Source organism: Aegilops tauschii, chromosome 2 (genome assembly GCF_002575655.3).
Source record: "Aegilops tauschii subsp. strangulata cultivar AL8/78 chromosome 2, Aet v6.0, whole genome shotgun sequence".
NCBI lineage: Eukaryota > Viridiplantae > Streptophyta > Magnoliopsida > Poales > Poaceae > Aegilops > Aegilops tauschii.
The window spans coordinates 299,448,742-299,461,643 of record NC_053036.3 but is presented as its reverse complement, the minus strand read 5'-3'; the positions used below and the strand labels follow the sequence as shown (position 1 = coordinate 299,461,643).

General features: G+C 40.5%; 1 protein-coding gene across 1 annotated transcript; it reads right to left on the bottom strand.

The window, feature by feature from the left end:
* Positions 1 to 712: 712 nt before the first annotated feature.
* Positions 713 to 12,604, bottom strand: LOC109779701 (ubiquitin C-terminal hydrolase 12). Its single transcript, XM_020338343.4, has 32 exons — positions 12,385 to 12,604; positions 11,995 to 12,070; positions 11,111 to 11,258; positions 10,853 to 11,010; positions 10,383 to 10,648; positions 10,082 to 10,300; positions 9,875 to 9,983; positions 9,674 to 9,789; positions 9,351 to 9,449; positions 8,552 to 8,661; positions 8,108 to 8,182; positions 7,348 to 7,426; positions 7,118 to 7,264; positions 6,963 to 7,043; positions 6,744 to 6,863; positions 6,147 to 6,269; positions 5,288 to 5,365; positions 5,098 to 5,186; positions 4,902 to 5,010; positions 4,710 to 4,778; positions 4,505 to 4,615; positions 4,045 to 4,100; positions 3,783 to 3,960; positions 3,590 to 3,691; positions 3,445 to 3,516; positions 3,269 to 3,334; positions 3,120 to 3,185; positions 2,936 to 3,019; positions 2,465 to 2,581; positions 1,440 to 1,514; positions 1,276 to 1,359; positions 713 to 1,190 (listed from the first exon to the last, which is right to left on the bottom strand). Exons 1-32 carry the CDS (start codon positions 12,418 to 12,420, stop codon positions 1,149 to 1,151), a joined length of 3,360 nt encoding a protein of 1,119 aa, XP_020193932.1. The 5' UTR covers positions 12,421 to 12,604; the 3' UTR covers positions 713 to 1,148.
* Between the last annotated feature and the right edge of the window lie 298 nt (positions 12,605 to 12,902).

The following is a 12,902-nucleotide window of genomic DNA, read 5'->3' as shown; positions in this document are numbered from 1 at the left end:
TAGCACTCGAAAAAAAAATTTAATGTTAGCTAAAAAAATCAGAATTCTTTTAAAGCTTTTTTGGAATATATCTTTTTTATTTTACTTTCATGCCAAGAGAATTTGAACATTCATGCGTAATCTACTCAGATTTAGAAGGCCGAATATTTGCAGAAATCAGACAGGAAATAGTTCGTTCCTACTCACGAAACCCATACAGGCTGAATCTGGATCCACTGCATTTCCACAATCATCATAAGCAAAACTTCACTACCATCACCCTTCAAATAAAAAACTTGACTACCACCAAAATTGTGTCCTTTGGTTGTGTTGATGAAAGTTCAGTTATATCAGAGACCACCCGCAAGGATCATCGAACCTTAAAATCCTAGGCAAACCATGTTACTAGCATACTTTTGAACCGAGACTTCCCAGCCCTAACTTTCAGTTTAAGGCTGCTGTTAAGAATAATAACCCAGTGTTATTAGGGGATAAATACCCGCTGTCCCGCATGTGTAATCCCACGATTCCATCCATGTTGTATATAAGGATTCATTCCCATCAATAAAGATAACTGATTGAATCATTTGCTCTAGCCCGTCTCTCGTTTACATTTACTTGTAACAGCTGCAAAAAGACTTCAAATGGTGCAACTAGAGCAGAGGGTAAGGAAGCTCAAACTCGAGTCAGGTGTGGCAATAGCCCTGTAGCACAGCTTAGGAGAGTCAGATAATACAAATTTGTGAAAAGACGCAGAGCACTATATCATCACTGGAGTTACAGATACCGTGTGACCGTCAACAAGGACTGGACTTGTACAGCTCACAACAATAATATACAGAAAAAGCATCATCAACAACTCGCACCTAGCAACAACTGCAGAACCAAGCAATCCACTAGCTATTTGACTGTATAGAGCACCTAGTGCAAGAAAAGAAAAACAGCCTCCTTATCTACTAAAAGGTGATGGTTCGTTGGGTCATCTCTGCACAAACTTTATATATCCAGGGCAGAGTGCGCGGAAACGCTAGCTTACAGGCTCCGTCATTAACTTGAGCAACCAGTCCTGCCATCATATGGTACACGATTTATTCAAGCAGCAATTTCACTTTCAGCCACTTGCTTGTGGTATTGCATGGCAGGACGTCGCTCCCGCTTCTCACAACTGTCTAGTTGTAGATCTTTACAGGCCTCTCAAATGAATGGCGGTTCTGCGCACAAAATATGAAATTAGCAAAATTCCAGACAACACGCCTGACATTATTGGCACAAGTTGCAACAATGTGCAGCAAGTACCTGGTTAGCACTATGTGCCTTCCTTGGCGCTGTGTCCGGGTGCTCCAGTCCAAGATACTGCTCCCAAGCTCCATACATGTTTCTCTAAACAAGTTTATACAATTGAAATCAAATTAAGCGCTACAAAAGCTGCTTCATCAAGTAGATAACTAGCATCATAGTACCTGAAATCTCGTAGCTACAGTGTCAGAATCTTCAAAATAGTCTGGGCGACCAAGGGATATGTACGCAAATTTCCACTGTTCAAATAGAACATTTGTTAGCATCGGACAAGTACATTTTAACCAATGTTTGCACTAGGGGTCAGCTCCACATACAAAATGCAAGATAAACATGCCTCGGAGAAATAAAAAGATAGTATGCATCATGTTTAAAGCAGCCCAACAGCTTCAAATGGACAAAGCCTAATTTTCTAGAGATTACTGCCAAGCTTAGACCAATGCAGTCGATTAATTATATGCATTGTGGATGATGTGTCATGCAGATAAGCAACTCATGTCCTAGCCCACAGGGAGTTGTCGCCAGTTGGGATGGACCCCCGCTATCTTCCAATAAGTATTAATACTTCCTCCATCCCAAAATAAGTGTCTCAATTTGTACTAACTTTAGTACAAAGTTGTACTGAGGTTAAGACACTTATTTTGCGACGGAAGGGGTACCTTTCCAATTAGGTTAACACCAATTTAGAGAAGCATAATTTAGTTACTTATTTTAGATTGTTAGGCTTCGAAACACAGAGGACCGCTTTGATGAAATTAAGAACCTCCACTATATCCCCCATCACCTAAGCATTCATGAACCAAGGTTTGTGACAGTATGTCTCGGAATATTTTAAGTTCCACATCGAAATATATGGGCGATAAGCCGCTAACGAAAAACCTACCAGAAAAAAGAAAAAGCTTATGCTTTTCATAATCATTTTATGAGCGCCAACCAAAATTTGATAGCTAACTGTGTTTCTTAAGCCCCGAGGGAGACCTTGGGCTATAAATGCCAACTCAGATATTTGATGTTTGATTGGTGTTAAATATTCTAACTAGTAAGCATACACATATCTCAATAACATCACATCTAACGAAGATTGGGCGGCGGACACAGATGCACTATGCCGCTATAGCAAAAAAATAAAACCACATATTTATATACATCGCAATATATGCTGCAGAAACCATGGAAAAATCCTCATTACCTTGGAGAAATCCTCATCTGAGACCTTAAGCTTTTTCTGTAAACGTTCTTTAATAGAAGATAAGGTCTCATCCTCACGAATAACCATAAAGAAAGGTTCTCCAAAATTCTGAACTTGCTGTGGAAATCAGGATAAATATCAAGCATGTGGTTAACTAGAGATCCAAATATGCTATCAGAAGCAGACCAAGGAAATCTTGCTTAGTAATAATTGCCTTGCCCCCAATTCCATCATTTATGCTGGATGGTGGGCAGAACACAACAATGTCAAATATTGGAGTATTAGAGACACAGCTAAAGCATTTCTTTCAGTGAATGACAAAGTAACTTAAAGCCAAATGTGGTACAGTGACTAAAAGTTCGTCCAACTGCATTTGAGGAACTACTCACAACCAGGCTGTATTTTTTGTGTTTTACAGAACACAACCATTGAACGAGTAACTGAGGGCAAGCATTAGCCAAACTTCATTACCGTTTGGTTTTGAGTGTCTTTGGTAAAATGGTATACATGAATCAAGCGATCAAAAGGACCAAGGTTTTTCTCCTCCTCCGGTACCTACAAAGAAAAGATAACATCATCCGTTGAACGGGTGGTGTGTGCGTGTGTTGGGGTGGGGGGGTTCTGGTTTTGTAAAGCATGGCATATCATCACATACCTCCTCTGCACGCAGTGTCCAGTACTGATCGTTGATGTTTTCTATCTTTTCACTGGGTGCAAATATCTGCAGCAAATACATGGTAAATAACACTTGTCTACTGTGTGGAACTAAATGCAACTAAGAGGTGTTAAACTAGCATGTACCACCTTGTATATCTTGTGGTAGAAAACTTCAAGTAATCGAAGTTCAGCATCAGGATGAGACAGGTCAACCTGATTGACAATGACAGAAGGATGCATAGAACATGAGCTGGCATCATATAAGCAATAAAGCGATCTAGTACATGCCATACAGACCATAAGATAAGGATACTACAGTTTACCTTTGATTTGATATCACTTAGAACATCACCAACCGTGCTATTTTTTGGCAATCTTATACTGTGAACAGACACCTGGTAAAATACATTTGAGACTATTGGACAAAATCAATCTACTACAAAGCTTTAAAAGTTTCAACCAAATAACCTCATCCTTGGTGGCATGATGATATGTAACTTTCAATGTCTTCAATGCTTGTAGTTCTGGCAGGGGTATATCCAATACTTCATAGTACAGAATATCAGAAGTCTGATGCATGAAAAGTTATTAGATATGTTACTCTTCACTTTAGTTGTTATTAAGCAACTAATGATCATGTAATGATTAGTTTGTCACAAACCTGATTGTAGTGAATCAGCATATCTAGCAAACGTTCAACGCCTCTGTACTTAATGGGTTGAGGCTTAGGCTGTTGAGAGTAACAATTATGTGATGTAAGACGAATTTTTGATGGGTCATCAACACCAAGCTGTTGAGCAACTTTTTCTACAACTTCATCGTACGTGAAAATCTTTGACCTATACAGGAAGGGTGAAGAGAAGGAAGTCAGTAACGATGCAGAATACCAAGATTTATTTATCACAATATGTCCAAATGTTTACATCTCTAGGCAAAAATCATCCTCCTTGGGCTTCTCCAACGACCGGAAGTGGACAACCTAAACAATGATAACAGCAGTTAATCGTATATAAAAATTGTACAATATATATGATGATCATAACATACACATGCAATATGAGAGCACAGTCCTAGAGAGATGGTAAAATGAATTTGGGAAATAAGATAGCAAACAAAACTAGATACAATCAAAGAAATCGTGTGCAACTGTTCTTTTTCTTAAAAAATGTTGGAAACACTAGTAATCTGATCCCTCCGTCCGAAAAAGCTTGTCCCTCAAATGGATGTATCTACCATCAAGTTAGTGCTAGATACATCCATTTGAGGGACAAGCTTTTTCGGACGGAGGGAGTACAAGGCAAGAAAATGTCACAGCAAGGAAAATGTGTGTAAACATCAGATAATATAAGATTCTGAACTAGCAAGTGGAGTGTTCTTTCGCACCTGTCTGTTACGTATATACACCAGAAACGATGGGACATCAGGGTATCTAAACTGGTCGGCAGTGTCTGGCTTTGGGGATTTTTGAAAACAAACAATATCACCATCTTCCAGCTGTGAACACAAAAAAAAAATTCAGATATGACAATATCAGAGAAACAAGAACGATATCAGTTCAAAATATAGAATTATAGACATCAGATTTTACCTGGCAAGAGCGAAATATAATCCTATTATCAATGTATTCACACATCACATTTGGCTCGAACTTAATTTCCTAAAATTGGTGGAAGATGTAAGATACTGAACCAAAATAATATGCTTATCACATATGCATCAGGCTAATTAAGCTTCAAGACTCATTACCCTCGTAAAGTTCACAAAGAGCCTACCAACATACCTCGTAAAGTTCAACATCATCATCTTGCAAAAAACCAGCCATTTTTCTCAATTTTGGCAGAATATCCTGTGGTCTTCCTGAAGCCTTCACAAAGAGCCTACCAACATACCTGAAGAAAGCATTCATCAGACAAGTAAGACTCTAGTCTAATCACAAATGAGCAATGATGCAGAAGGTTAGAAAGTATGAGAAGTACCTCAGCTGTTCCTTCTCAGGATCATAGAGTTTGAAGAAAAGCAAAATATCCTCTCTGGTCTTGTCTGGTAGAGTAAGAGGTTTTAGGTCCTGCATTGCCCATAAAAATTGCAAACAAATTTATTTTAGTTGGAAGTAAATGACAATATCAATACTGCACCGAAACAGACGGGGAAGGTGTGCGCTATTACCAGCCCAAGTTCAACTTCCAAGAACAACTTCAGTTCTGCGTTGTGGGCCTTGTTTGCTGCTTCCTTTAATTGCCCAACCTACATAAAATGTTTACCCTTAAGAGTTAAGTGTGTTTGCCCATATGCATAAAGAGAATACAAATGCTGAAAGAAAGACAGGGAAGTATTATTTTCACAAGAGATCACACCAATAATTAAATCGGGCTAGATCTAGTTTGACTGCGACTTAAAAAGAGAAGAAAACATAGGAGACCCTGGCTGTCATTAGAATCAAGTAAATTATGTCGACAGTTGAATGAACAGGAAAGTTTTGACTGCAAAAAGAGAATGCTTTTACATAGTGGTTGCACATAAGATGATACTAATGGGTGACATGCAATCAAGTGGAAGAATCAGAGCAGGTGCAACTTGTCTGATAAGAAGTATGTGCAACTAGTAATGTGGTATTTTCTACTGGTCAAATCTTTTTATTTACAGGTTATATCTTTTATATTTCTACTATCTTACAGACAATAAATTACTGCTAGTCTACTGGAGTGCACAACCATAGACAATTCAACAGAAACTTGCTTAGACGAGTGGTGGTATTCAATACCCAATATTGATTAATAATCAATTAAAAACAAATAATAAACATCCAAAAGAACTACCGCATCGTAATACAAACAGATTTCAATTATGAACACCATAAGTTATCACAAAATTACTAGTTGAAGACAGAGTAATCAACCAAGAAACCACAGCATACCAAAACCATAACATAAAGTATGTGTATGTTCCATTCAGCCCTTGCAAATACTCAAGGAGAACTAGAGACAAGAAAATCATTATCCAATGCAATGTAATGGAAGCATCTTACAGTTAGTGCTTCTTCTTGAGGAGTCAACGGTCGATTGGGTCGGTAGGTATGGTTTTGCCGCTTGGCCCACAACCAAAATCGTTGAAACTGCGTAGGGATGCCCAATTCTTTTGCTACCTCCTCCTGTAAAGCACTTCACAGATGACTGATCAACATGGAAACCATGAAATTCTACTCTTATTGGCGCTAAGTTTGGTATTCCAAAATAACAGTGCACATAGCTGTAGCAAGCAAGACATATTCCTCCTTGATATCATACTGGTAAATTAGAAATCCTATCAATGATTCACAATAGGCTACACCTCCAGAATGTTAAGAAACACATAAATGTGCTACTTAAAACCAAAGTATTATTGCAACATTTTAGGCTTACTATTTTTGAAGAACAAACAGCAACTAGTCCATCTGAGATAGGCCTCAAAGTGTTATTTTTACCAAAAAGTGTCATGTAACAAGATAGGGCCACTCGAGCCCTTGAATCATCGGTTTTGGTTTATGGATACAACCAGTAATAAGCAACAGCCTGATTCGATTCCTACAGCTGGAATAAGCCAAAAGCAGCATCACAGCAAACATAGTCTTGCCCCATGTAATTACCTTGAATTGAGTAAAAGGCATCTGCTTTTGAATACGAAAGCTCGGGACTTTATCATGATCAACAAGATCAAAATATATATCTTTCCCTATCTGAGCAGTCAAATCGTCATCCCTAGCAACCTATACAGGAAGAAAACATGTGAGAAAAGTAAGTGAAAATAACACAAAGCTGCTTAAAACAGTTGATGTTTTCTACGCCCAGCAGGTAGACTCAAATACCTTAATGATGGTATATAGGTGGGCCTCAGCTTTCTCCTTTTTCCGGCGCTCCTTCTCTTCACGGTCCTTTTCCAGTCTAATCTGGGAGCACATGGAAATATAAGACTACTAAAATAGAAGCTCTCAATAGACAGATATCTTAGGAGACAGCTTACTCGAAGGTGCTCAGCTATGTCCTTCTCATCCACATTACAAATTATTTTGTCCTTGTCACTTTCACGAATGTATACAAGCATGTATGCGTTCGAATATTTGGTAAACTTGAACGGAGTGTTGTTTAAGCCAGGATTAGTCTGGGGTAGCTGCAAAAATGTAGGTACGATTAATTAGCCCAACGTTCAGACACCAAATAAAGGTATTGTACCCATGAGGAATTGTAACGAACCTCCTCCTCACCACCATATTGCTCTTCCAATGCCCTCTTTGCATCTTCTTTTGTTACACGCTCATCATCGAACTTGAACCTGGAAATTGTTGCTCAGCGAGTAATTAAATTAAACATGAACACAACAACTAGCCAACAAGATCATATTATGTTTTGAAAAGCAAAGGTGGCCATCATGCATGCCAACAACTACTTACAATGGATACATTTGGTTTAAGATACAAATAAATTTCTAGAGTAGATGAGCAAAAATAATCAAACGTAAGGTGTCGCTCTGGGCCAAGGCGGGAGCCGCTGGCCTTCGCGACATCATCCCCCAGACATGGGACGTGCACTGATTCCCTGTTTTCATCATCAGTTCTGTACTTCTGTACCTCCTAGGAGGATTGTACGATAAACCCTATCTTCTCAATACAAAGAAATGCAAAAATCTCTTTGCATTTTCTCGAAAACATTGTCGAAAAACATGCATCATTGCCAAAACAAAAAATAAACTCTTTGCGAACAATTCCAAATCATCATGAGTTCGATAAGCCAGGTAGCACCGCCACAGGTGCATTTAACAAAATACTGTGAAATTTTATTTGCAAGTTGGCAGGCAGCACCATGCTGTCCAGCTGCAAACAGCATCTGACCAAATCCAGCAAGAGTAAAAAAAATGTTGACAAGCCCAGCACGGCCAAGATGGTTGCAAGAATCTGCTATTTTCCTAAGGGGAGCAGAGTCAGTCATAAAAAACAATCCAGGCAAACAGACATACCACTGATCAGAGAGCGTAGGTCTTATGAAAGCATAGTAATGCCCGCCATGAACACCGCCACTATGGACAAGAACACTGCAAGAAATTAACTGTTATGAACTGTATCAAGATAAATATTAACATGTAATTATGAGTTGCAATCATTATTTTACTTTTTACCTAGACCATCTAAAAGGTTGGGCCATTACACCCCCCCCCCCCCCAAGCTGTTATACCGTAATTGTGTCTGATCAAGAACCATGCATCTTTACTTGGATTTAGCTTAAGTTAATGGATATATTAACTATGGTCTGGCTAGGATCTCTAGGTAAGTTGAGGACAGGAGAAATGGCAATATCAGAACATCAAATTCACCTCCAGTACTATTGGCTAATTAACCATGATATGTGACATCTTCAACTATCAAAATCTTACACAAGAAAACATTAGAATATCCAACCGAACCTGTGCAAAGTGTAAAGATTTCGCACATTCCTGTCTGCATCGGGAGATAAATACTTCCCATCATCTCTATCCAGATCCAACTGAAGTGGGAACTCGTAACGGTCATTTATCTGCATTTCAGGAAGTAGAGGTAAGTATTCTTCAAAAAAGCAAAGGAGACTTGAATTTTAGGGGACGGAGGGAGTAGAAGATAAAAAAAGCAAAGGAGACTTGAATTTTATGAACTAAGTTAGGATTTGCATTTCCAATAACTAAAACAGTATTGAATGAGGTGATGTTGTTGCACTTGAAAATCATTTATACCACTTGATGTCATCTTAGTATATGCAGCTGTGGTAGAAATCTAATAATCCAGAAAGTTAAAAAAAAGTGACTAAAGAGACATGTTGAGACATTATTCCAACTTTCAAACAGACGGCTGATGTAAACTCGGGAATGTATCAGCCTGATACAAGTGTTAGCATTTTGTTCACACTGCACATGGAGTACTCAGTCAACATCACTGAACAGAAGGTTATTACCACCCTAGAAGATAACAGTGTTACTACTATGGTTCCCTGAGATCAGACATATGCTAGATAATACTGTGCTGCATTCTTTTAAATAGGCATTTCTGCGCTTCAAATACAGATACTCAGAGATATGTGTAAGCATTTCTGCGCTTCAAATAGATACTCAGACAAATGTGCAAGCCCTGTCAGGTCTAAACTTTCCCCTACCACAAAGCCATCATCTTCAAATTTACTGGAATGCGAAAACAGAGACGGATAAGTAATAAGTTGGCGGCGCTGATACAAACCTTCACCATTGTGTCACGCATGAAATCATATTCAAAGCGTTTTAGCTGAAGTTGTAGAACAGGAGGGAAGTCGATAAAAAGAACACCTTTCTTTGCATCCTGAAACAACAATATGTCTAATTAAGAAACCCATGCAATAAATCAATTTACTTTGTTGCCAGATAATCAGGTAACTGGTGACCACAGCTCACTATATTCAACAATCAGCATGGGGTTAGGGTGTGTGGGGGTGGTGTAGCCCTATTTAGATTAAGTTCAGGGAACCCAAGGTTGAGAGGGTGCATGGGTCGCTTGAGCTGCCACAAAAGCTCCAGAGGACTAACCTGCAATCCATGCTGTTCCGCGTGATACTTGTTATCACCTTCCAGGCGCTCCACCTCCACATACTTGTCGAATGAAGCATAGACGTCCTGACAACCTTTGACATCAAGCTGTAGGTCTGCAGAAGCATACACTACAATTAGGTCAAACAAGGGTGCAAGGTTTAAACTTTGTTAACCATTTTCAGTAACAGCGTCACTTGCCATAGAAGGATTCCTTCCTTGTTGATTTAAAGTCCACATTGATACACTCGATATAGTTCATGTGATGCCCTTCAAATAATTGTTGTATTGTGCCCTCCACAACGGTTCCCTTGAATCAACATTGTACAGGTATAATTCAGTCAGAGATATATGATTCAATAAACAATACCGGAGGATATAAAAAGAAAGAGCTTACAGATGTCAAACCTTCATCTTATCTTCCAACTTCTCAGAAAGAACTCTATTTAGTTCTTGCACATCATGTTGCATAAATGAATCATGCATGTCCCACCCAAAAGATTTTGTTAGCTCCTTTGTGGAAACACTGCTGTCATTATACTGCAACTTATAAAAGAGACTTTGAAGAGCTAATGGAATGCTTCCTGAGGGCATATCATTCTCAGTAGTGGGCATATGATAAACCGCCTAGCAAGCAATATACCAAGTTACCACAATCCAGATAGGTTGAGCAGAAAAAGAAAATAATCTGTGAATAAGGAGTCAGTACCTTTCTGAAATATGGAATGTGATAGAGAGTCTGAAGGAGAGAATTCATATAGCAAGTGGCACCTTGATTTTTGAGGCCAACATAGCCAGTCTCCTTTTTAGAGTCATAACTCCAATAATCAACAACCTTACACACAGCAACCTCTGCTTCTATTACACAAGTATCATTTACAAGATAACCTCTACTGGGATTGTAGAGTTCACTCAAAGGCATAAATGAAGTGAAACCCCAATCGCTTTCTCGAGCAGAGAACTGATGTTGTGTTTCTGCAAGCATTTCAATTCACTTGTTATAGAAGCCGTTACACCTCAGATCAAAATATTATCTCTATTGGTTAAACAGTTCCAATTGTAGGGTGACTAGAAGATGGTCAGAGAACTTTATGTAAAATGCATAAATTGCAAACCAATGTACCATAAGCATTCTTCTTCGCCAGCAGATTATTACACACAAAAGGGGCAAAAAAGTACCTTTTCTTATTGTAAACTTGTTGTGAATTTGATTAACCACTGAGAGGCTGAACTGTGCATATCTAGTCCATCCATAGGGCAAGACTGCTGAATCAGCAACATCCAAATACATTGACAAGAATTCAACATTATTTCCCCTTGGGAAAATCAAAACTCGCCTGAAAACAAAAAGGATTTGATAAAGAACACTACCAGACATTCTCGGAGACCAGGGCTAATCAAATACTATTTCGGAGAAAAAGAGCAGTAGGAACCTACCACTTGTAGCCACCAACAACAAAAGTTTCAGAGTAGAGCTTCTTCGTATTCACTCTTGATAGGTTATCAATGGTCCAAGTAAATCTCGAGATTGGTGTATCCTCTGTTGGCTGGTTTTCGACAGTAGCAGCTGGCTCAGCAGGCACAACTGGAGTGACAATACAGAGTCAGCATGAATGAATACGGCTTAACCTTACATGGCAATCACATATAATACCAAAACAACACTTAATAGCACACCAGTTCCAACTGGATCCTGTATTTACCACGAAGCACAAACAAAGGGCGTGATTAAATGCATTTGCTGAACATACTGCATAGAGAGACAGAAAATGCAACCCAGAAAGAAAGCAAATAAAAGAAGTTTCTGTGTCAATGCAATTACACAAAAACGCAATTACAACAACCGTAACAATTACTACAGAACCACATTGGCATAAAATGTCACAAGTAGATCAATAACCCAGCGTGGGGCAAGGAAATAACGTTGCAAGCGAAGCAAGTAAGCTTTTTTGTTAACTGGGAGCAGTGATTGGCATTATATCTAACAAAACTACACAGAACCATGATAGCTCTGAGTATAGAGCAACTAACAGATCAAGCAAATGATGAATCACCATTCTGCACAACAAATATGATAAACAATAGCAATCCTGCATAAGGCAGAAAGTAAAAAATCCTGCAATCAATCAAATAACGAATCATCGTTCTACACAATAAGGCAGCAAAATACTCCCACCAAAGGGAAAGAAAAACGAGACAGCAACACGCAACCTACAGGGTAGCTAATCAGTTCGACACAACACACGTCTGAGAGCGTCAACAGGCAATAAAATAAATGACAAGCCGTAGCAGAAAAGCGAGGCGAGGTGACGGAAGAGAACCTTCCATTGGCTGCGTCCCGTTGGGTAGCTCCTGGTGCGGCACGAGCACCTCCTCTTCCTCCTGCTGCGGCTGCGGCTGCGCAAAATTGACGTGATATCAGATCCATCCCAACAAACCTCATCAAAGCGGCTAAAAACCCCAAACCCTAGAATCCATTCCGCCCACGCGGGATGCACACCCTGGCTGAGGGCACCAACGCCAGAACCCCCACCCAGGAAACCAACCCAGAAGCCTAGGGCAACGGACACCGCGGCGTCCGCAGGCGACGATGCATACGGCATCGCGGCTGCCCAAAGAGACGGACAGGGCCCGCGCGAGGAGGAAGGCAAAGAGGGAGAAAGGGGATGCTGCGGGGAGAGGGCTGCCTCGGCCACCCCGCGCAAGCTTACCTCTGCGGGCGCCGGGGGCGGTGTGGAGATCGTCATAGCGACGGGGGAGGGGACCAGGGGGTGGCCGGCGGCGATGTGGGGCCCGCCCCGGGAGTGGGTTGCGGGAGGCGTGGAGATCGCGAGGTGGGGGTGGAGGTGGGGAAGGGGGGAGGTGGAGGAGAGAGAAAGCGGGGAGGTTTTGGGGGTCGTGGAGAGTTCCAGGGTCTTATGCGGAGGCTTGCGGAGCAAGGACGGTGGGGGAATGGACGGGGGATACGGGAGAATTATTGAGGTGTGGACGGCCCAGATTTCATGGGCGCAATGCGTGGCGCGTGGACTCTGCTAGACACTGGAGTTCGGTAACCTTGTTTGCTTCGCTTCTCCAATCTTTTTTTTTTTTTTAACCAGGGTAGGGTCCCATTCTCCATTCTCCAATCTCAACTTGTGTTCTTGTGTTGGAGATTATTAGCAGAACCAGATTTTTTCTGCGTAAGAGTCTTGAGTGCCAAGCGCCAAGCCCTCCACGCGCCGCCGGCCAC